This window comes from Littorina saxatilis, linkage group LG2 (assembly GCF_037325665.1).
Source record: "Littorina saxatilis isolate snail1 linkage group LG2, US_GU_Lsax_2.0, whole genome shotgun sequence".
Taxonomy (NCBI): domain Eukaryota; kingdom Metazoa; phylum Mollusca; class Gastropoda; order Littorinimorpha; family Littorinidae; genus Littorina; species Littorina saxatilis.
This window is the reverse complement of record NC_090246.1, coordinates 89,108,978-89,131,038: the sequence shown is the minus strand read 5'-3', so window position 1 is coordinate 89,131,038 and position 22,061 is coordinate 89,108,978. Positions and strand designations below refer to the sequence as shown.

The window sequence follows — 22,061 nt, the reverse complement described above, 5'->3', positions numbered from 1 at the left end:
GTGTTTCTATAACCCACCGAACTCTGACATGGATTACAGGATCTTTTTCGTGCGTACTTGGTCTTGTGCTTGCGTGTACACACGGGGGTGTTCGGACACCGAGGAGAGTCTGCACACAAAGTTGACTCTGAGAAATAAATCTCTCGCCGAACGTGGGGACGAACTCACGCTGACAGCGGCCAACTGGATACAAATCCAGCGCGCTACCGACTGAGCTACATCCCCGCCCTCGAACCAAATGATGATGTTTGGAAATAACTCTGTCAGGTTCATATGGGTTGTGAAAGAGTGAATTTCCTTGCTTTTAGTGAGACAAATAATCCCAACATGCTCCTTGTCCATGTGTTTGAGACCCCCGCCCCCCTTGCTAGTGACTGGCCCGTGGATTGTTTGTCTCACTAAAAGCAAGGGTATTCACTCTTTCACAACCCATACAAACCTGACAGAGTTATTTTCGGAATTTGTTTAATAGTGTTTGAAAATGAGAACTATTCCACAGATAACTCACAATATTGGATAGCACAGTGATGGAATCTGTCCCCATCTCCCCGTCCATTGACGCTATAGGAAAGGCAATGTACTTTGCTGCAGGCACCTAAAAAACAAGTCATAATAGTAATACCCACCATGAGGCAAGAAACAAACAAAACAACAATAACAAATAAACCAGCACCAATATCAACAAATTACCTGAATTCTGCCTTCGGGAATATCCCTATGCACCAATGATTACTATAATTCATACATGTACCATTTGTGAAAACTCAAACTAAATTTCATGAAAACTTTGCTTTGTGACCAAGTACTGTTTTGCAGGTAAACCCCTACAAAATGATGGAACGCGGCTGTTCCCAGCGCTTCATTTGTGCCTCCTTAGCTGCAGGCAGGATGGACTACTTTCAGCACCCATCTTTTCCCCCACAGCAGAGATAACACAGCACTGCTGGCTCTCTCAGTGCCATAAGGCCCATCTTCCGGTGTAGTGCGGAAGCATTTGGGTATAACAAGCAAGCAAGCTTAACAGTAAGCTGGCTGCAGCTGTTGGTTGCCAAATGATTCCCTCTGCCTTGGCTATTTTTAACTTGCACTGTACTGAACTGCAAGCCAGGAACAGCCATGGGAATGAAGGGGCACCTGTAAACATGGAGAAGAAAAAAGACGGTTTGAAACCAACCTTCTCTTCGTGTAGCCTCCACATTCGCCCTTCGCGGACTTCCCATGATACTTTGCTGTCCAGCTTGATGCTCTTGCCCTCAGGGGGCGGGGGTTCCATTCCACTGTGATGCAGGAAGTGGTGCTGGAAGACCCTCGATCGTAGTCCAACGTCAGTTGTGGGCTGCAGAAAGTAACAAAAACACAAAAAGTGAGGCTGTATCTTAGTTAGTAAAAGTGGTTGACCAAATGCTCGGCAATATTACCTGGCAAGAAAGCCTTCATTTTTCATGGACTGGGTGGCCGAGTGGTAACGCACTTGCGCTCGGAAGCGAGAGGTTGCGAGCCTGGGTCAGGGCGTTAGCAATTTTCTCCCCCCTTTCCTAACCTAGGTGGTGGGTTCAAGTGCTAGTCTTTCGGATGAGGCGAAAAACCGAGGTCCCTTCGTGTACACTACATTGAGGTGTGCACGTTAAAAGATCCCACGATTGACAAAAGGGTCTTTCCTGGCAAAATTGTATAGGCATAGATAAAAATGTCCACCAAAATACCCGTGTGACTTGGAATAATAGGCCGTGAAAAGTGTGATATGCGCCGAAATGGCTGCGATCTGCTGGCCGATGTGAATGCGTGATGTATTGTGTAAAAAAATTCCATCTCACACGGCATAAATAAATCCCTGCGCCTTGAATATGTGCGCAATATAAATTGCATAAAATAAAAATAAAAAAATAAAAAAATAAATCCCTGCGCTTAGAACTGTACCCACGGAATACGCGCGATATAAGCCTCATATTGATTGATTGATTGATTATAGCAGCAATTGGACTCTACACAACCTATTCACATTTTTACTTCTATTTTTACCACGTCAGGTGAAGACCTATGCACATAAAAAAAGGATTCTGTGAGGGCCTATATATACATGGAATGTGAGAGTATGTGCAGGTCCATTCACAAACAGTGTTGAATTCTGGCTTAGGGAAGACAACTGAGATGTTTTAACATGACGTACCTGTTTTGTTTTCTTATCCACAATGTCAAACAAAGCAGACACTGTTGTCAGTATCATCTGTCGACACCTGAAATTAAAAACAAAATTAGCTATTTCATACATAAAACTGATGTTTTCTTTCAAGTATAGTGGAACCTCCCATTTAAGACCCCGTACTTCAGGACTCTCTCCCTTTTAAATCGCTGTTTTCTTCTTCTTCTTCTTCTGCGTTCGTGGGCTGAAACTCCCACGTGCACTCGTAGTTTGCACGAGTGGAATTTTACGTGTATGACCGTTTTTACCCCGCCATTTAGGCAGCCATACGCCGCTTTCGGAGGAAGCATGCTGGGTATTTTCGTGTTTCTATAACCCACCGAACTCTGACATGGATTACAGGATCTTTTTCGTGCGCACTTGGTCTTGTGCTTGCGTGTACACACAGGGGTGTTCGGACACCGAGGAGAGTCTGCACACAAAGTTGACTCTGAGAAATAAATCTCTCGCCGAACGTGGGGACGAACTCACGCTGACAGCGGCCAACTGGATACAAATCCAGCGCGCTACCGACTGAGCTACATCCCCGCCCCTCCCTGTTTTCTCAAACTTTCGGTTCATAACCTGTGTAAATTTACCCCCATTTTATAGACTCCTCCCTTTTTAAGACCTGGTTTTCTCAGATTTTGGGAGGTCTTGTAAGTGGGGGTTCTGCTAGTTCATCATGCTGAAAACTATGAAAAGAAAGAAGGAGAGAAGGAAACAAGAGACTGACTGACTTACCATACTGAGCACAGGTGGTCTGTTGATACCCAGGCCAATGGTACAGACATGGTCTGAAACACAGTCAGGAACACATGTTTCAAGCTGTCATTTTCAAAGCTAGTCATTAAAAAATCTGAGAAACAAAGGCGAAGTTAGCGCTCTAAATAAGTAAGTCACTTGTTCATTTCAATACTTGTAATTCCTTCAGGTGCCAGGAGACTGGTTCCGCACAACTCTCACTGACTCTCGTTGCACATGTTGTATGCATTTAGTGTGCTTATTTCCCTCTTTTTCTCAGATCTTAAAATAGTGCTCTGACTCATTTGATATTCACGAAAAAGAAACATTTTCACATCACATCTACCAAAAAGGTCAAAAACTGTAACAGTACTGTAATTTAAAAATGTCTGTAAAACTGCAAACAGGTCACAAGAACACAGTGACCATGATTTATAAAATGTTTATGTTTGGAAGACATTCAGACTAAAACAGCAAACGAGAATGGATAAGGTACAATTTACATGAGACTCTGCACGATGATTATAATTGAATGCTAATTACTCAATGATGTTCATGATGACAAACTTACTGTTGTGCTAATGCCTCTGTCCTCTGGGAGAATCTGTAACATAAAACACAACTTCTTAACTTGCAAACATATGAGCAAATAAATTTTAATTTGCTTTGCAACCCCTAAACAAAGAAGAGAAAACACCCAAATTATTTCTTTTTACTTTTTGTAAAAAATTTTTTACTTATTAATTATTTTCATGCACACTGCATATATCCAGTATATTTTCCACTACATATCTCAAGCTCTAAAAAATCATAAGCATGAGTATGTCATACAAACAACAAGAAGGGCAAAGCCCATACGACTCACATGCTTGACCTTGACCTTTCATGACATCATACACTAAGCACTGCTTTACACATTTTTCCTACCAAAATACATGTGACCTTGACCCAAGGTCAAGGTCATCCAAGGTCATGCAACACAAAGCTGTTAATTCAAGACATAGGAAGTACAATGGTGCTTCTACCATGAGATATGGTCACTTTTAGTGGTTCACTACCTTATTTTGGTCACATTTCATAAGGGTCAAAGTGACCTTGACCTTGATCATATGTGACCAAATGTGTCTCATGATGAAAGCATAACATGTGCCCCACATAATGTTTAAGTTTGAAACAGTTATCTTCCATAGTTCAGGGTCAAGGTCACTTCAAAATATGTATACAATCCAACTTTGAAGAGCTCCTGTGACCTTGACCTTGAAGCAAGGTAAACCAAACTGGTATCAAAAGATGGGGCTTACTTTGCCCTATATATCATATATAGGTGAGGTATTCAATCTCAAAAACTTCAGAGAAAATGGGAAAAATGTGAAAAATAGCTGTTTTTTAGACAACATTTATGGCCCCTGCGACCTTGACCTTGAAGCAAGGTCAAGATGCTATGTATGTTTTTTGGGGCCTTGTCATCATACACCATCTTGCCAAATTTGGTACTGATAGACTGAATAGTGTCCAAGAAATATCCAACGTTAAAGTTTTCCGGACGGCCGGCCGGCTGGCCGGCCGGACGGACGGACGGACGGACGGACGACTCGGGTGAGTACATAGACTCACTTTTGCTTCGCATGTGAGTCAAAAAATCAGGACATACATGTATTAAGCACTAAGCAGTTCACAAGAATACAGGGGAACAATAACAAAAACAACACTTTATTATTTTCCATTAAAATAAATACATTTAAATTAAAAATTGTCTTTGATGCACCTTAACCCCCTGTAAAGATCCCCCCCCCCCCCCCTGTTTTAAGACCTCCCCCTTTTAGGACCTTACCTTTTCAAACTTTCTGTTTGTAACCTCTGTAATTCTAACTACATTTTAAAATTCCCACCCTTGTTAAGACCTAATTTTCTCAGATTGGGGGGTAGGGATGTCTTAAAAGGTGGGTTCCACTGTATCAAGAAGTGTCAGCAGTTCTTACGTCAGTGAGGGAAGACAGTCCACTGCGGACCTGGTAGTCACGGTAGCCACCTCCAGTGCTGACAACAGTCACATGACCCAAGGAACTGTTGCCATGGTGATACCAGTAGTCATTGACTTTTTGGTAAAACTGGTCCATGACACTGTCCACCATCACGACTGTAGATCATATTCAGGAAAAGAATTGTTAGAACAATGCTTTACGTGTGTCTGAATTCAATATTAAATTAATGTGTCAACTACTATACTAACCTTCAAATAAATCAGCCAGAACAATAATGTTCTTTCAATGTTAAAAATGAAAACAAGCACAAAAATGTATTCCCAAACAAAGAATTCAACTCAGCCTTCTAAAAGCGCACCGTAAATGGGTTACTTGCAGACATAATGACCAGGCATGCAGACACATAATTTCATCACAGAATCTGACATGCACACATACTGGACAGACTCATATACACTTCAAAGACATGCTCTTTCTCTCTCTCCGTCTCAAAAATGGTCGAGACAGACACACAGACATGCATATCCATCACAGAAAAAGAGTCTAATATGAACACACACAGAATAGACAGACTCATAATTCTACACTTCAAAGACATGCTCTTTCTCTCTCTCCCTCTCAAAAATGGTCGAGACAGACAGACATGCATATTCATCACAGATAAAGAGTCTAATATGAACACAAGGAATAGACAGACTCTCTCACGAAACCAGGAGATAGAGACTCAGACAGAGAGATGGATGGACAGACAGACTTTTTACCTGGGGCCTGGTGGGGAGAGTTCTGTGTAATGATGGTGTGCACGGTCTTGGGGTCAAATCCCGGCAAGGTGAACAAGGCTCTGGCTACCACACCACCCTGTCAGAGAAACAGCAACATCATTTGAAAAAATATTTCACAAAGACACAGAGAACGAGATACCTGCCAGTAAAACAGCAGTATCATGTGCACAAATATTTCACAAAGACACACAGAGGAGGCTATATGAGCCAATGTCAAAAGGTGCTGTCTGACAGCTTCGAAAATCAAAGTACACCCAAAGTAAAATGACTGGTGTTTTGAGTTGCTTAACACATTCAGTATATAGTTTCTAAAGGAGAAAAGGGAAAATCTTTCACAACGGCTGTGTTATTTGGCCGTTAAGTTGAGGCTTGACGAGTGTCTCTTGTGGCATGTAAGGACATAAACCTGATTTTTTCCATTTTTTTTCTAGACCTTTCATTTCTACTGAGCTCGCATATGAGTATTGGGGTGTAGATTAAATATAATCAAGGTAAAAGCGCATAAAATGTGTATGTTAGCAACATGAATTCATTTATTGCTATCACAGTCACAAACGGTATGTGCTCCATACAAAAGTTCTTTAATTTGAGGTTTTCTCAGATATTGTTGAAGTCAAAGCTTTGAAACTTCACATACTTGTATGATTGTATGACCTCCAGACATGGTGAGAGAGTAGTTGACCTTCGTCACATTTCAAGGTCACGGCGGGGTCGTATTGGGTCAGAAAGTGATAAATTGGTATTTTCTCGAAAAGTTTTAAAGCAACAGCTTTTAAACGTCACACACTTCTTTGTTGAGATAATATCCAATCCTGATGCTCAATTTGGTTTACTCTTGTGAAATAGCAAGGTCATAGCAGGTCTGTCTTAATGAGGAGAAAAAAATGTATCATTGTTTTTTTATGTTTTTGGGGCTACATCTTTGAAACTTCACAAATTTCCAGAGTTTGATAGCCTACACACATGATATAAATATGGGTGACCTTTGTCAAATGTCAAGGTCACGGTGGGGTTGTCTTCGGGTCAAAAAGGGAATAATTTGGAATTTTCTCAAAATGCTTTGTAGCGAAAGCGTTTAAACTTCCCATACTTCTATGTTTTGATGATATCCAAATATGATGCGAGTTTGGTTCTCCCTTGTCAAATATCAAGGTCATAGCAGGCCGTCTAAGGTGAACAAAAAGTAAAAAGTATCATTGTTTTGAATGTTTTGAGGGCTACATCTTTGAAACTTCCACATTTCCAGGGTTTGATGTCCCCCATAGATGATACAAATATGGAAGACCTGCGTCACATTTCAAGGTCACAGTGGGGTCATGAAATATATTCCCAGGACAAGAAAACGCCGTGACATGACGAAAGACTAGTTGACTCTGGTCAAATGTTAAAGACACAGTAAGCCTCCCGTAAACCATCACAGATACTGTCGGGCTTTTACACACAATACAAACACCCTTTCATTTAAACACTCACCGCTTGAGAACATCCTAGGTGCCCTCCGTAAAGAGCGAGCAATTTTCAAAGAATTTATTTTTGCGTGGTTTGAGCCATCGTGAACCGTGTGATCCAGTTTCCCTTTTTCACAATGTAGTCGTCAGTTAGTAATTTGAATGCGACTCGATGTGAGCTTATCTGACTATGCACGAAACAAACGGCTGTGGTTCACAAGAACTCTAGCGATGGCTTTTGACTGTTTAGAGAAATCGGCGATAGGCATAAACCGTCGTCTGCTACGAGAACCACGACCTTGCGTGACCCTGCTTCCGGGATTTTTTTTGTTTCAAACTTTAAAAACTTCGAATTGTACTGATCTTGTCTTGATGAAAAAAGAATTCTTTTATGATTTAAGAATGTTTGTGTAACAAGCTGTCAATTTATTATTTAGATTTTAAATGTTAGGTTTAGCGCCAAAACGCACCACGGTCCGATTGTCTCTGAGACAATCCGCAAAATTAATTCTGTAAAAATTGCTCGCTCTTTACGTAGGGCACCTGGGATGTTCCCGTTTAGTGAGCGTTCACATGGAAGGGTGTTTGTACTGTGTGTAAAAGCCTGACAGTATAGATCTGTGATGGTTTACGGGAGGCTTACTGTGCCTTTAAGGTTTGTAATGTTGGAGTCTTTTTTTTTATTTCTTTTTTTTTATTTGTTGCCAAGCACATCATTGTGGGGCTTTTAATGAATAACATGCATCCGTCCACTCACAATATATTTTCTTTCATCCTTCAACATTTACCACTCAAAAAGTCTATAGTATTAAAATTCATGAAACAAATGAAAGGCATCTACGGATGTATAGATACATAATTGACCACACTCATTTGGAATACATTCTGACAATTCATTATAAAGACATCTTTAGAGAGACAGAGAGAGGAGAGAGAGAGAGAGAGGAGAGAGAGAGATAGAGGGAAAGAGAGAGAGAGTGAAAAAGGGGGGGGTCAGGGGGGTAATGATGGTGGAGGTAACATTTACAATTGTTTTTATTAAAAAAAGTTACTAAATATTTGTCTTGGAACTTTTTAATCAAAAATAAATATTTCTGATCTGCAGTTGCCTTTCGAAGATAACAAAAAGAGGCATTGAAGCCTTGGTTTTCTTATAAATACTTGTGCACATTTTAGCAACCAAAATTATACAGTTTAATTCTTTCAACAGAGCTGCATGCATTTTTCGATTTTTAACTCCAAACATGATTTCATGCACAGTTAACTTTATCTGTTTATCCAACTGTACCCAAATATAAAATTCAATTTGTTTCCAAAACTCAAGCACCACTGGGCCAAAGAAAAAAAAGTGTTCTATATAGTCAATGCTATTACTACAGTGTGAACAAATATTGTCTTCCACAACTTTCATTTTACATAACATAATATTTGTGGGGTAAATATTGTGAAGTAATTTCCATTGTAATACTCGTAGCCTTGTCTCTTTAACCGATTCAAAACTCATCAGCCAATCTTTCTTGTCAATTTCATAATTAAATTTCCTCCTCCAAAATCCAATTGCACACGGTTCAACAAGTTTCATGCTTACTAATTCTTTTCTAAACTGTTGTGCGTTGTGTACTTTCTTACCACGATAAGAGGGGATATCCATCAAATCAATTTCTTCCTTTCCGTGCATCATCTTATTAATAACATTTACAACAACAGCACGAACCATGTTATATTTCAAAATTCTCTGTGGGGATTTTCATAAAACATCACAAATGAACTGATAGGAAACAAACTCTTTTCTATGTAAAACATCATATACGCTAACAAGACCCTTTCTTGTCCAATCTTCAAAATACAGTACATTTCCATCATAAACAAAATATTGGTTATTCCATAAAAGCGGATTAAATAAGTTATCGCAGACAAGTGCTGGTTTAGCTTGTCAACTTTCAACATTGGGTTGGTGCATAGTCTCACAGAGGCACTGCAGAAAAGTCCGACTGGTAGACAGCAGGATGTGTTTTGGGCGCCTCCGTGCAAAAGGGGTCAGAGATATTTTGTACAACGGATTTTCAGATTTGAACATTTCAAACAAGTCCTCCACTTTCTTGGTCAGAACTTTCTTCTGGATCATTGACACTTTTGACACTGTACGCTTTCCAGGCACATCGATTGATTCCCTGTCGTAGAATTTCTCCACTTTTGTGTCTGTCGGACGTTTACGCACGTACAGTTGCTTGAGAGTTCTACAACTGTCTTGATGTACTGCTTGTCGCTTGAGTAACGTTTTAATGAAATTTTGTTTCTGAAGAGACTCTTTGTCCCGCTTCCTGGAAATGGCATTAAATGCCATTTTTACTGACTTCAAAAAGCTCACTGGTCTTGCGAGATTCGTCAGATTGTCTTTTTCTTGTTTTCTGTGGTATCTGTCCATTCTTATTTTGTTCAATTCCCTCTTCTGTTTATCTGTCATGGAAGATCTTTTGCACTGCCGAACCTTAGCATTTTCTTTGGTTTTCTTCTTCTGCCTGTCTGCAGGTGTCTCCGCTTTACGAATTATGTTTTTAATAGCCGTTTTCTTCCTTTTTGCTGCAGTTAGCGGAGAGCTGTTTTTCTTTTTACATTTAGTCAAGTTTTGACTAAATGTTTTAACGTAGAGGGGGGAATCGAGACGAGGGTCGTGGTGTATGTGCGTGTGTGTGTCTGTGTGTGTGTGTGTGTGTGTCTGTGTGTGTGTCTGTCTGTCTGTGTGTGTGTGTGTAGAGCGATTCAGACTAAACTACTGGACCGATCTTTCTGAAATCTGACATGAGAGTTCCTGGGTATGATATCCCCACACGTTTTTTTCATTTTTTCAATAAATGTCTTTGATGACGTCATATCCGGCTTTTCGTGAAAGTTGAGGCGGCACTTTCACGCTCTCATTTTTCAACCAAATTGGTTGAAATTTTGGTCAAGTAATCTTCGACGAAGGCCGGGGTTTGGTATTGCATTTCAGCTTGGTGGCTTAAAAACTAATGAGTGAGTTTGGTCATTAAAAATCTGAAAATTGTAAAAAAAATATTGTTTTTATAAAACGATCCAAATTTACGTTCATCTTATTCTTTATCGTTTTTTGATTCCAAAAACATATAAATATGTTAAATTTGGATTAAAAACAAGCTCTGAAAATTAAAAATATAAAAATTATTATCAAAATTAAATTGTCCAAATCAATTTAAAAACACCTTCATCTTATTCCTTGTCGGTTCCTGATTCCAAAAACATATAGATATGATATGTTTGGATTAAAAACACGCTCAGAAAGTTAAAATGAAGAGAGGTACAGAAAAGCGTGCTATCCTTCTCAGCGCAAGTACTACCCCGCTCTTCTTGTCAATTTCACTGCCTTTGCCGTGCGCGGTGGACTGACGATGCTTCGGGTATTACGGTCTTGCTGCGTTGCATTGCGTTCAGTTTCATTCTGTGAGTTCGACAGCTACTTGACTAAATGTTGTATTTTCGCCTTACGCGACTTGTTTTCTTTCTTCGCACGAGCCCTGGGACACACACACACACACACACACACACACACACACCGCACATTATGAGTTGTAATGTTGAGTATCAGTATCCTCATATTTATAGTTCTTTAATTGTCCATGCAATGATAATCTCTGTGTGAAACGGCAGGTCTGCAGCAAACGGTTTAAACTGAAAATTATTAACCCGGAGACGGGTTTTAGCGCAAAACATTGGGTAGTTTTTTTCCCGGTTTATTTCTTTAAAAAGAATTTTACATAAACACATTCCTAAACCTACCAAAATCTGACACATTTTGCGCGCTTGAATGCATGCGTGCATCGGTGCGTGCGTGTGTGTGCGTGCTTGCTTGTGTGTGTGAGTGCTTGCATGCGTGTGTGCATGGGTGCGTGCGTGCGTGCGTGTGTGCGTGCGTGCGTGCGTGCGTGTGTGTGTGTGTGTGTGTGTGTGTGTGTGTGTGTGTGTGTGTGAGTGTCCTCGTTACAGTCTGTACACTGAAAGGTAATCAAATTCGCATACTCAATTTTTAATTCGACTCTGGATTAGATGGAGACTTGACAGAAGATTCTACAGATTTGTAAATTACCTGCTCAACTGTTTACGATGTCTTGCTTTCTCGCGATCCATTATGCTCTCCGCTCGTCGGTCCGGTGTTCCCTCCAAGCCTTGCTCAATACGTTCTGTCTATCCAGGTAGACAGCATACTCCTGGTCGGTTTTTTTTCATCCTTTTCCTGTATTCCGAGCATCGCTGGGCACCGGACTGTGTTTTTTTGGGCCGCGGTCTTAACACTAGCGCGCCGTGCGCGAAGTTCAGAAAACGGCCTAGATGATTGGGAATTCTGGCCCATTATTATTTCTTCCTGGTCATCTCAAGAGAGTGATGAAGAACAAGCATTTGTCGATAATTAAAGCACGTAATCAATCTTCTAAAACAGTGGTTTTAATTACATAAATTTTGTTTGGATGGACAAATGACGTCGTGTGTCTAGTGTGACCTGTGACGACAAATTGTTCTGTCACACAATAATGACAATTCCTTTTTATTTCTTCTTTTCAAAAACTGTGATTATGAAGCAGTCATTTGATTTGCTTCTGACTGCTAGCCAAAAAAAAGAAAGAAATTAAAAATTTTGTGGAAAAAAAAGGTAATTTGCTAAAAAAGTGTCTAGTGTGACATTGTGACGACAAAGCTTAAATTAGCCAGAAATGGTACCAAACTTCAAAATATAGTGGTTATTTTCATTGTTTTTCCTTTTCACAGACAGTTTTTGTTCAAAACTGGCTAGTTGAACAACAACATTTTTTGGAAGCTTTTTTAAAGTTTGAGTTTTTGTGACGCAAAGAGTCACGCTAGACACGCAATTTTCAAACTTTAATAATTTCTTTAAAAAACGGACAAATGGGAAGAAAAACACACAGAACTATGTATTGGGGTTCATGCAATCATTTGGTTTAAATCCAACTGCCCAGAAAAAAAGCTTATTAGCATTTTTTCTAAAACTATCGAGAGTACTCAAACACCTTGTCAAAATACGTCCCTAAAAAGCACTAATTTGCGTAATGAATGAGGAGCAGAATTTTAACTGTTTATAGTTAGTCTTTGGTTTTTCTCTGCGATCATCTTTATTCATTAATCTCTCAGAAAAACCAAAAGTTCCATCTGAGTGTACATTCAGTAAATAGTTACAGAACTTATAAAATACCTAGCGTACCCACAGCACCTTTTGACATTGGCTCATATACCTGTCAGTAAAACAGCAGTATCATTTGCACAAACATTTCACAAAGACACAGAGTATGATAGCCATCTGTAAATATGAAGTGTTTGAATATGTTGAACTTGTCCAATGCATTTTATAACGCCCCTTCAGACTGCCATTTGATTGTAAAAAGTGCTACATATAGAAGAATGTTGTACAGACGCAGACACACATGCCAAACGCACACACCTACATAGACACACAGACTGACATGGACACACAAACAAACACACACTTACCATAGAGTGTCCAACCAGAATCACAGATGAAGGTGGATGTGTGGACTGGTACATACTCAGAATCTTCTTCACACAGCTACGAACAAACTCTGCAAAACAAGTGTCCTTTCTAAATGTTCATGGAAGATGGCAAGATGTGCAGCACAAACATAGGGCAAACAAAAGCTAAACACATGGAACGGCATATTCAAGTACAGTGTTTAGCCAGGGTTAAAAAACCACAGGTCATTTGGCCCCCTCAACCAAAATCTGATGGGATATAATTAGTTGAACAAGACTCAAAGGCACAAAAAGCCAAGTAGGTTAGGTGACATTTTTTTTCTTCAAAAATGTTTTATTCAGGCAGTTTGTTTACATTTTGTCAAGCAATGCACACAAACATAAGGGTATAATGCATAAGACGGAAATGAGACATGTTCAATACAATGGACAAGGAATTATGACAGATACTGCTCAACAATGTTGTAATATGATACCCACTTCAGCATACATTTTCATGATTCATTTATGTATAGTGAATATGTTTATCAACGTTATATATGGATAGTTCCTTTAAGAACATGTTCAGTGTTAGCTTTACTTTATTGATTCTACATTTGTATACACAACAATTGTCTTGCAATAAAATGCAATCAAAACCTTCATCAGTTTTTTGTTTAGAGAAGCTTGGCTGTCTGAGCTTAGATTTTGCCACTGTTTAAAACTTAAACACCAAAATCGTGACATCATTCTTTGGTAAGAACGCAACAACTGTACCTGTCTGTTCTGGAAGAATAGCTCCGTGAAGGGCTGAAAACTGATCCTGTAAAAGAAAAATTATTTTTTTATAACTCTTTTGTTTTACAAACAATAATGGCTTGTTTGTAGTTGACTGTTTTAACTCTTGTGGTTTTACAAACAATAGTAGCTTCCTCGCAGATAAGTTTAAAACACAGTGAACAACCAGGTCTGATACTACAGAAGTACATGTATGATATCATAGCAATCAAAATAAAATATAAACCAGGGTTATTAGTATTACAGCTTAAAACTAGTAAGTAATAAGTCAAAATTTAGCAATAACTGGTAACACACACACGCACACACACACACACTAACACATGCACTAAAATTATCCCATGTTACCTACAAATGGGGGGGTGGATGCATGTCTGTGATTGTGTATGAGAGTGCGTGTGTGTGTGAAAGTGTACTTGTGAGTGTGATTGGAACTTGTGGGCAATTGTTGGGGGCAGTTTTCCAGGTGAATGATTAGCCTGCTACCAGGATTCTTACCTGAAAGTCAACAACAAAATAGTTGAAATGGAATCCGACTTTAAGTTTGTTTCCCATCCTCAGTGACACAGATCCAAGTGAACGTACTGCACAAAGAACACATCCATTTTAGTACACCAGACTGATACATGTACTTGCTAGATGTTTTGTCAATTTTGGGGGTGATCTGTCTAACAAAACAAGAAAAGCAAATGCTTTATATGGCGGCCTAACACTGCTCATTCCTAAGAATCACCTGATTATTCAGGGGAGTCAAAAAGCAAACAATCTGGATGGCCCAAAAATGTTTTCTGACTCAGGTCATGTTGTTGTTGCTGAGTGTGCCTGCGCTAAACATAGAGAATACTACATGGCTTGCTGTGTCGTACCAGATTTACACGAGTTGATTTTTAAAATATTGAACTGCAAGCGAAAGCGAGCTGTTCACTATTTGAAAAAGCAACGAGTGTAAATCTGGTACGGAACAGCAAGCCATGTAGTATTCTGTTTATCCTACATACTGTACTTACGTGTATTTTTACTGAAAATGTCCTGCATTCGAGACAGCTAAATTGAAGACGCTTGTTTTGGAACCTTGATCTCTTTCTAAAGCCTTGTGCAATCTATTACGTCAAAGTAAAGAAACGTTACTCTGAAAGTGTGGCATGACGTGTTAGTTCTAAAAATTCATCGAGGGTAATTAGCAAGCGCAATTTTTTTTTCTATAATGACGTTTGTCTCGGTGACTTTGGCATCACAAGCAGTAGAAAAACAGCCTTACAGGTCCCTGCCAGACTTGCTTGACATGACCTCATTTACATGATATACACACGTGTGATTTGAACGATTATTATCTCACGAGTGTCTCTCTCATGTATGTAGGATAAACTCACTTGCTACAAAGAAGGTGACTCCGTGGGAAGATTATTTTTCAGCATGATGAACTATTGGGGGACTCAAGTCAACGTACATCCTGCTTTAAAATTACAGAAGACTGTCATGGCAGCTGCCCAGCAAAGACCTTATACATGTACTTGATATTGCCATGGCTTCCATCTAGTGCAATGAACCTCCTGTGACCAAATACACATTTAATAATGCAGTGCATTAATCTCGTGCAAACTAAAGAATAATTCCTGTCTTCAGTCACACTGTAAGGCAGTCATTTACACGTCCATACCTTGTCTGTAGCTTCCTGAATTCCCAGGAATAAACAGCACGGGGATTCCTTTGAACTTCAGGTCACTACAATCACAAAGGTCAATCCAAGATAATTAACATTCAATCCAAAATGCTGAAATAATTCAAAGATCAGTACCTGAAAAACAGATTTTGTATAACGTCATAAAAGTCTTGCAGACCTCATAAGGAAAAAGACTTTGGGTGATTTGACATCCTCAATCACATTCTAATGCGTCAAAGTTGAATGTGCGATGATTCAAGCAGGCAAGTGGCAAGACCCCGCCTGTCATTTTTTTTGTTCCAAAGTAGCGATGGGCGCTGTGGCGGGGTGGTACATGGTAAGATGTCGGCCTCTTAATCCGAAGGTTGATGGTTCGAATCCCGGCCACGGCCGCCTGGTGGGTTAAGTGTGGAGATTTTTCCGATCTCCCAGGTCAACTTATGTGCAGACCTGCTAGTGGCTTATCCCCCTTCGTGTGTACACGCAAGCACAAGACCAAGTGCGCACGGAAAAGATCCTGTAATCCATGTCAGAGTTCGGTGGGTTATAGAAACATGAAAATACCCAGCATGCTTCCTCCGAAAGGGGCGTATGGCTGCCTAAATGGCGGGGTAAAAACGGTCATACACGTAGAATTCCACTCGTGCAAAAAACACCCGAGTGTACGTGGGAGTTTCAGCCCACGAACGCAGAAGAAGAAGTTCCAAAGTAGCTAAACAGTGCAAGATGGTACAGCAGTAAATAACCTCGACGCGCCCTTTAACACGCTGAATGAAATCTTCTTTATAACAACGTGGTTATACTCAAAACATGTGACAGACAATGGCAAAAGTATTCCATGCTTACCTAATCTGCCGAGCATATTCCCTGAAGGAAAAAAACAAACATGTTTTTAATACATATATATGTGTAGAAATGTATACATCTGATTGTTAATGCAACTTCTACTGAATATACCCACACACAGACCGGAAAGGGTGGGGCGGGGACGTCATGGGAGAGAGGGACATGCACACACTCTTGAACACAGTTTGGAAGGGATTGAAGGTATTGAAGGGAGGGAGGTGGGGGGACTTCAACAGAAAGGGAGGGGGAGAAGCCCACTGCAGTAATACCAAGAAAGAGAGAAAAAACCCAGCTAGCAGTAACACACAGTGAAGACAAATAAACATAGACATTTTTACACAAATAAAAACTTAAATATAAAAATATGACAAACACATGTTTTATTTTAAGAGAAAGCCTCAATCAGTCTTGTTACTGTTCATAAAGAACACATCCACCATGCTGGTCATATCAGACACATTAGTTTAGCACTAAAAATAAAACATTATATGAAATCAACTCCTCTGAAATTGAAAAATACACATATTTAATATGCAAACAATTAAAATACTTACCCTTCTCCATACACATAAAGTTTGTAGTTTGGAAACTGCTTAGCAATGCTTTTGTCCACTGGCACATTCTGAAAAATGAAATCACATGCACATTATCCCTGCAGTCTCAAAGAACTTAACCTGGATCAAACTGAAGAAAGTTTGACTAACTTGTCTTGCTATGATTCATTGCATAGGCCAATCCCAGTGCCTTAATGGCTCAGAAAAAACACTCTGATTCATATAATCTATATATATATATACGACTTGTGTCTGTGTGTGTGTCTGTGTGTCTGTGTGTGTGTCTGTGTATTTGTGTATTCGCCATGCACGGCCAAAGTTCTCGATGGATCTGCTTCAAATTTGGTGGGCATATTCAGGTAGACCCGGGACACGACACAACCTGGTCGATATTTCAACACGTGCTCTCAGCGCGCAGCGCTGAACCGATTTTGGTTCAACCTCAGCTATTTTGGTTCCACCTCAGCTACCCGGGCCCCCATACCGACACACCATAGCCGCTACACCACATCACAACGCCAAAGTTCTCGGTGGATCTTTTTCAAATTTGGACACCGTATTCAGCTACACCCCGGACACAATATCATCGATGAGATATTTCAACACGTGCTCTCAGCGCGCAGCGCTGAACTGATTTTGGTTTTTGTGTTCATTTCACCATTATAACTAACTCTTCCTTATCTTCTCCAGTGTTTGGCGTTTATCTCCCTTCCTTCGTGTGGCTTTCCCGTTTGTAACTTACTATTACTATTTTTAGAATGTCACTGCGCTGTCCACTGCGCTGTCCACAACGCTTCCCTTGCACCCGTAAGTTGTTCTTACTGTCAAAGTGAAAAGGTCGAATCAATTTATAGCCACGCGAAAAATACACTCTCACCTATCTCTATATATTTATAGATACAGATATGCATATATATATACGGCTTCTCTGTGTGTGTGTGTGTTTGTGTGTGTGTGTGGGCAAAAACCTGTGTATTGTAGAGTTCTGTTTGTGATGTGGTCTAGCGGCTTTTGTCTGTCTGTATGTTCTAGCATGTGAGAAGCCACAGCAGATAATATAGGGCTAAGAAATAAGCTCTAAAATTCTCAATCCCGTTTGACAGGACTTCGCCTTCAAAGGTGATTGTGGTGAACCGCCACGCTGTCTGTCTCTGTCTCGCGCCGTTCACCCCAAATTCCCGTTTCTGAGTTACTATTTTTAGAATGTCACTGCGCTGTCCAGAACGCTTCCCTTGCACCCGTAAGTTGTTCTTACTGTCAAAGTGAAAAGGTCGAATCAATTTATAGCCACGCGAAAAATACACTCTCACCTATCTCTATATATTTATAGATATAGATATACATATATATATATATACGGCTTCTCTGTGTGTGTGTGTGTGTGTGTGTGTGTGTGGAGGCAACACCTGTGGATTGTAGAGTTCTGTTTGTGATGGGGTCTAGCGGCTTTTGTCTGTCTGTATGCGTCAATGTATACTCACTGCTGCCAATAATCACATTCCGCTTAAATCAGTAAATCCTAACTGTAAGGCCAAAAGGAATGAGTGGTGGAATGCAGACTGTGATGAAGCCTTGGCAAACAAGCGATATCACATTAGGACATATCTCAGGCACTGCTCAGACGCTAACTTCACGAATATGAAGTCAGCTGAAATACAATTTAACCAGATCACCGCTGAGGCTAAACTTCAAAACTGGGAAAACTTTGTCCACAAAGAAACTAAAGATTACAAAGACTGTGGCAAAATCTGGAAGAAAATCCGCAGATTTAAATGTAGATACAGAACTAAAGAAAAGCCACTACTATCGGGTGATAAAATGACCACAACTGACTCTGAAAAGGCAAACCTATTAGCAGATACCTTTGCCAAAAATAGTCAATCAAAATCCCTAGATACTGAACGACTCAATTATAGGTTAGATCAGGAGAAGGGTTTCACATACCCCCCAGATGACAACCAGTTGCCTATAAACTGCATGTTTAAGGCAAAAGAAGTCCAAAACGCCATCTCTTCTGTGAAAGACCCAAAAAAATCCACAGGTTTAGACCCAATATCATATCACATGATAAAACATCTACCACCTAACTTTGTTAAGTTGCTCACTCAGTTTTTCAACCTATGCTGGTTAAAGGATACTATCCCCGCAGCGTGGTCAGACTCACAAGTAGTAGCAGTATTGAAGAGCGGAAAACCGGGCAATCTACCTGGCAGTTACCGCCCCATATCACTAACCCCCCACCTCAGCAAGATCTTTGAGCGTGTGGTGAACCAGAGGCTGGAGTTCCACCTCAATAAACACAATATCATTCCTACATGCCAGGCAGGTTTTAGGCAAGGTCGTTCGTGTGCGGACCACATTGTGCACGTCACTGAAAAAATCAAAAAGACCTTGGCACATAGTAATAATTCTCTTCTTGGAACCTTCTTTGATATTAAATCTGCGTACGACAGCGTCTGGCATGCTCGTCTACTCCTAAAACTCGGCAGAATCGGTGTCTCTGGCCACATGTACCAATTCATCAAAAACTTCATCAGCAATCGCAAGATGTCTGTCCGGGTGGGCTCTTCGGTGTCCGAAACCCATGCGCTGGACATGGGGGTTCCCCAGGGCAGTATCATCGCGCCAAACTTATTCAGCATCATGCTCTATGACATTACTTCTGTTAAGGTTGACGGTGCCAGTGTACTTCTGTATGCGGACGACCTCGCCTTAATAGACACTAATAGACCACGCCATAACAGAGTTACCAACACTGTTGACTTATCTTCTTACCAAACTAAAATCGACAACCTCTGTCAATATATGTACACCAACGGCTTCCAACTAGCCTCAAATAAAACAGTCTTTCTTGTTGTCTCCCGTAGACAACTGTACAGGAACTGCAGTATAAAGATAGGTTGTGATATTATCAAACCGAGCTCAGAAGTTAAGTTCCTCGGCGTTATCATCGATACCCGACTTAACTGGACCAGTCATATCGAACATCTGATCAATAAGGCCAACAAGGATCTCTATATCATACGCTACCTGGCGTCCCAATCCTGGGCCAGAGGGCGTAAGTGTGTCACAGAGGTAGTGCGGGCATTAATTCGCTCCCGCCTCCTTTACGGGTGCGAAGCTTATTTCGCGACGCGCCCGGCGCTCATGAAAAAACTGGCTATTATAGAGTGCAGGGCGCTCAAAATAGCTCTGGGACTCTCCCAACAAGCGAGTAAGAGTCGAGTCTACAGCGAGTGTGGGTGGCTGCCCCTTGTGGATGAGATAAAACTCCGTTCAGCTCAGTATGCTGTCAGAGCCCACGCGGTAGAGAACTCTGCCTGCGAGGTCCTGACTGACTTTTTTCCTCAGCACCAAAATTATGAGGCCAACACCAAACATAGCACTCAACTCTTGGCCAAAACGCTACCCTTATCCGACACAGTAAACCGCATTCTAGCCGATAGCGGGGTGAAGGTCAGTGAGCTGGCCAGGGTCCCCCCGCCCTCCTACCCGCCTTGGCTTGAGGAAACCCCTACTATCATATACGACAGTGAAGATAATACTACCAAAAAAGATAACCCCGTCTACCTAGCTACTGTTACAAAAGAAACCCTAAACTACAAATTCTCGGAGCATTTAAAAGTCTTTACTGACGGATCCAAATTTGCAGACGGCAGCGTTGGCTGCGCCTTTGTGATCCCAGATCTCAAAATCTCAAGGAAATATACTCTTAATAAAGACATCTCCATATTCTCAGCCGAGCTATTTGCCTTGCTCATGGCATGCACTTTTATAAATGACCTCCCAGTCACACCGCGTGCGGTAGTTTTCTGCTCTGACTCGCGCTCTTCATTACAAGCTCTGCATCGAAACACATCAAATCGGGCAGAGCTACAAAGAGAAATCCTCTTTATATGTCACCAGTTAATCTCATCCGGCACATCCGTATCATTTCTCTGGGTCCCCTCTCACGTAGGGGTCCGGGGAAATGAACTGGCGGATGTCGCTGCCAAAGAAGCGGCAGAATCTAGCCCAGCTAACACTAACATCGGCTACTCAGTAACCGAGTTCTACAGTAAAATCCGTAAACTCATTCGAAGTCAGTACGTAACATCTCTGTCCTATCAACCCATTGATATGAACGATCTACACCCCGATCTCCCAACAAACCTCCTCACTATCTTCAGACGCCTCCGTGCCGGCGGCTGCCGCTTCCATATCTTTAACAAGTCCTGCCATTGTGGAGAACCCTATTCATTTCAACACATTTTCGCTCCATGCGCTACAAATAGAATTACCTTTAAAACCTTATATGACCATATGCAGCTCCATGGTCTGAGTCCCCAGGATTATCTGCGCAGTAGCAGTTCTCTAGGCTGGTCACACAGCTTGCTGCTGTGCCGACTGGTCAGGGACTCGGACATGGGGCTGTGGGTATAACTAAGCCCAGATTATCACATCAGCGTGTTTCAGTTTGAGGTCGAGTGGCTCCCGCCATCCCTCCTGATTCCAGCGACTACCTTCTAGACAACATATCCTCACCCAAGGCCCACTAGTCGCCAAACTGTACATATTGTTTTTATTACCACGGCCTTCGTGGCTTACATCTTAATCCTTTTATTTGTAAAAAGTTTTGAGATTTATTGTTCGTGTTCCTCTTACTTGCTCATCTATTTGGTTTTATTGGTGATCCTGAAAGGTTCCACTTTTTAACTCGATTTGAAATAAAAAAAAAATAATATTACAAGCCCGTTATTCAAGATATAGAATACAGACTTATAATTCTTACCAAGAAACATCTTAACTACTTTTCATTTTAACAAATTCCACAGAGCATTATCAACTCAACCCCACCCCCTGCCCTCCTCTCCTTATTTTTTGTTTCTTTCTTTCCTCTTTTTGAAAGCGGACAAACACTCAAGTCCTTAATGGCTCAAAACCGTAGGACTTTTAATATTAATTTTTAACTGTCTGTATGTTCTGGCATTTGAGAAGCCACAACAGATAATATAGGGCTAAGAAATAAGCTCTAAAATTCTCAATCCCGTTTGACAGGACTTCGCCTGCAGAGGTGATTGTGATGAACCGCCACGCTGTCTGTCTCTGTCTCGCGATTCACCCCGGCGAAGCCGGGTATTCCTCTAGTATATATATATAATGCAACTCAGCTCTGTTTTCTTGCTGGTATAAAAAAAAATGTCAAATGGATTGGAAGAGCACACGAATTAAACTTGATGTGCATTTTCTCTCCCAGTTTCCATGTCCTTGAAAAATGTATGTATTTTGTACATATCGCCGTTTTGTATAGCTCTAAATTCTCAATCCTGATTGACTGGCCTTGCCTCCAATGGTGATTCTCTTGCAGTCTTGGTTACATGTGTGACGCTACCATGCAATAAGTTTCCCATTCCTGCTGCAGTAATGTTTTGAGCAATTTCTAGGAAGTGTTCGTGTTTGATTGATGATTCCAAACGGCATCCCCTAGACTTTACACCTAGCTTCTACTGCTGGGTATGATTACTAAGGAGCAGGTAAATCAGTTATAACTATAGGTACTGCATGGACCCTTAATCAATTAATGAGATAAGCTTCA

General features: G+C 40.8%; 1 protein-coding gene across 2 annotated transcripts in view; it reads right to left on the bottom strand.

The window, feature by feature from the left end:
- LOC138960081 (GPI inositol-deacylase-like) overlaps window positions 1-22,061 on the bottom strand; it is a 70,902-nt gene that overhangs the window by 48,037 nt on the left and 804 nt on the right. For both annotated transcript variants that reach the window (XR_011453882.1, XM_070331811.1), the window contains exons 2-14: window positions 16,487-16,554; window positions 15,933-15,953; window positions 15,084-15,148; window positions 13,925-14,010; window positions 13,406-13,451; window positions 12,650-12,738; window positions 5,667-5,763; window positions 4,903-5,060; window positions 3,495-3,527; window positions 2,924-2,976; window positions 2,168-2,234; window positions 1,175-1,336; window positions 509-595 (exon numbers count right to left, since the gene is read on the bottom strand). Coding sequence is in view for 1 of the 2 variants with exons in the window: in XM_070331811.1 (XP_070187912.1) it covers window positions 509-595; window positions 1,175-1,336; window positions 2,168-2,234; window positions 2,924-2,976; window positions 3,495-3,527; window positions 4,903-5,060; window positions 5,667-5,763; window positions 12,650-12,738; window positions 13,406-13,451; window positions 13,925-14,010; window positions 15,084-15,148; window positions 15,933-15,953; window positions 16,487-16,554 (1,032 nt within the window). In the remaining variant the exon portion in view is untranslated. The remainder of the gene's footprint in view (window positions 1-508; window positions 596-1,174; window positions 1,337-2,167; window positions 2,235-2,923; window positions 2,977-3,494; window positions 3,528-4,902; window positions 5,061-5,666; window positions 5,764-12,649; window positions 12,739-13,405; window positions 13,452-13,924; window positions 14,011-15,083; window positions 15,149-15,932; window positions 15,954-16,486; window positions 16,555-22,061) is intronic.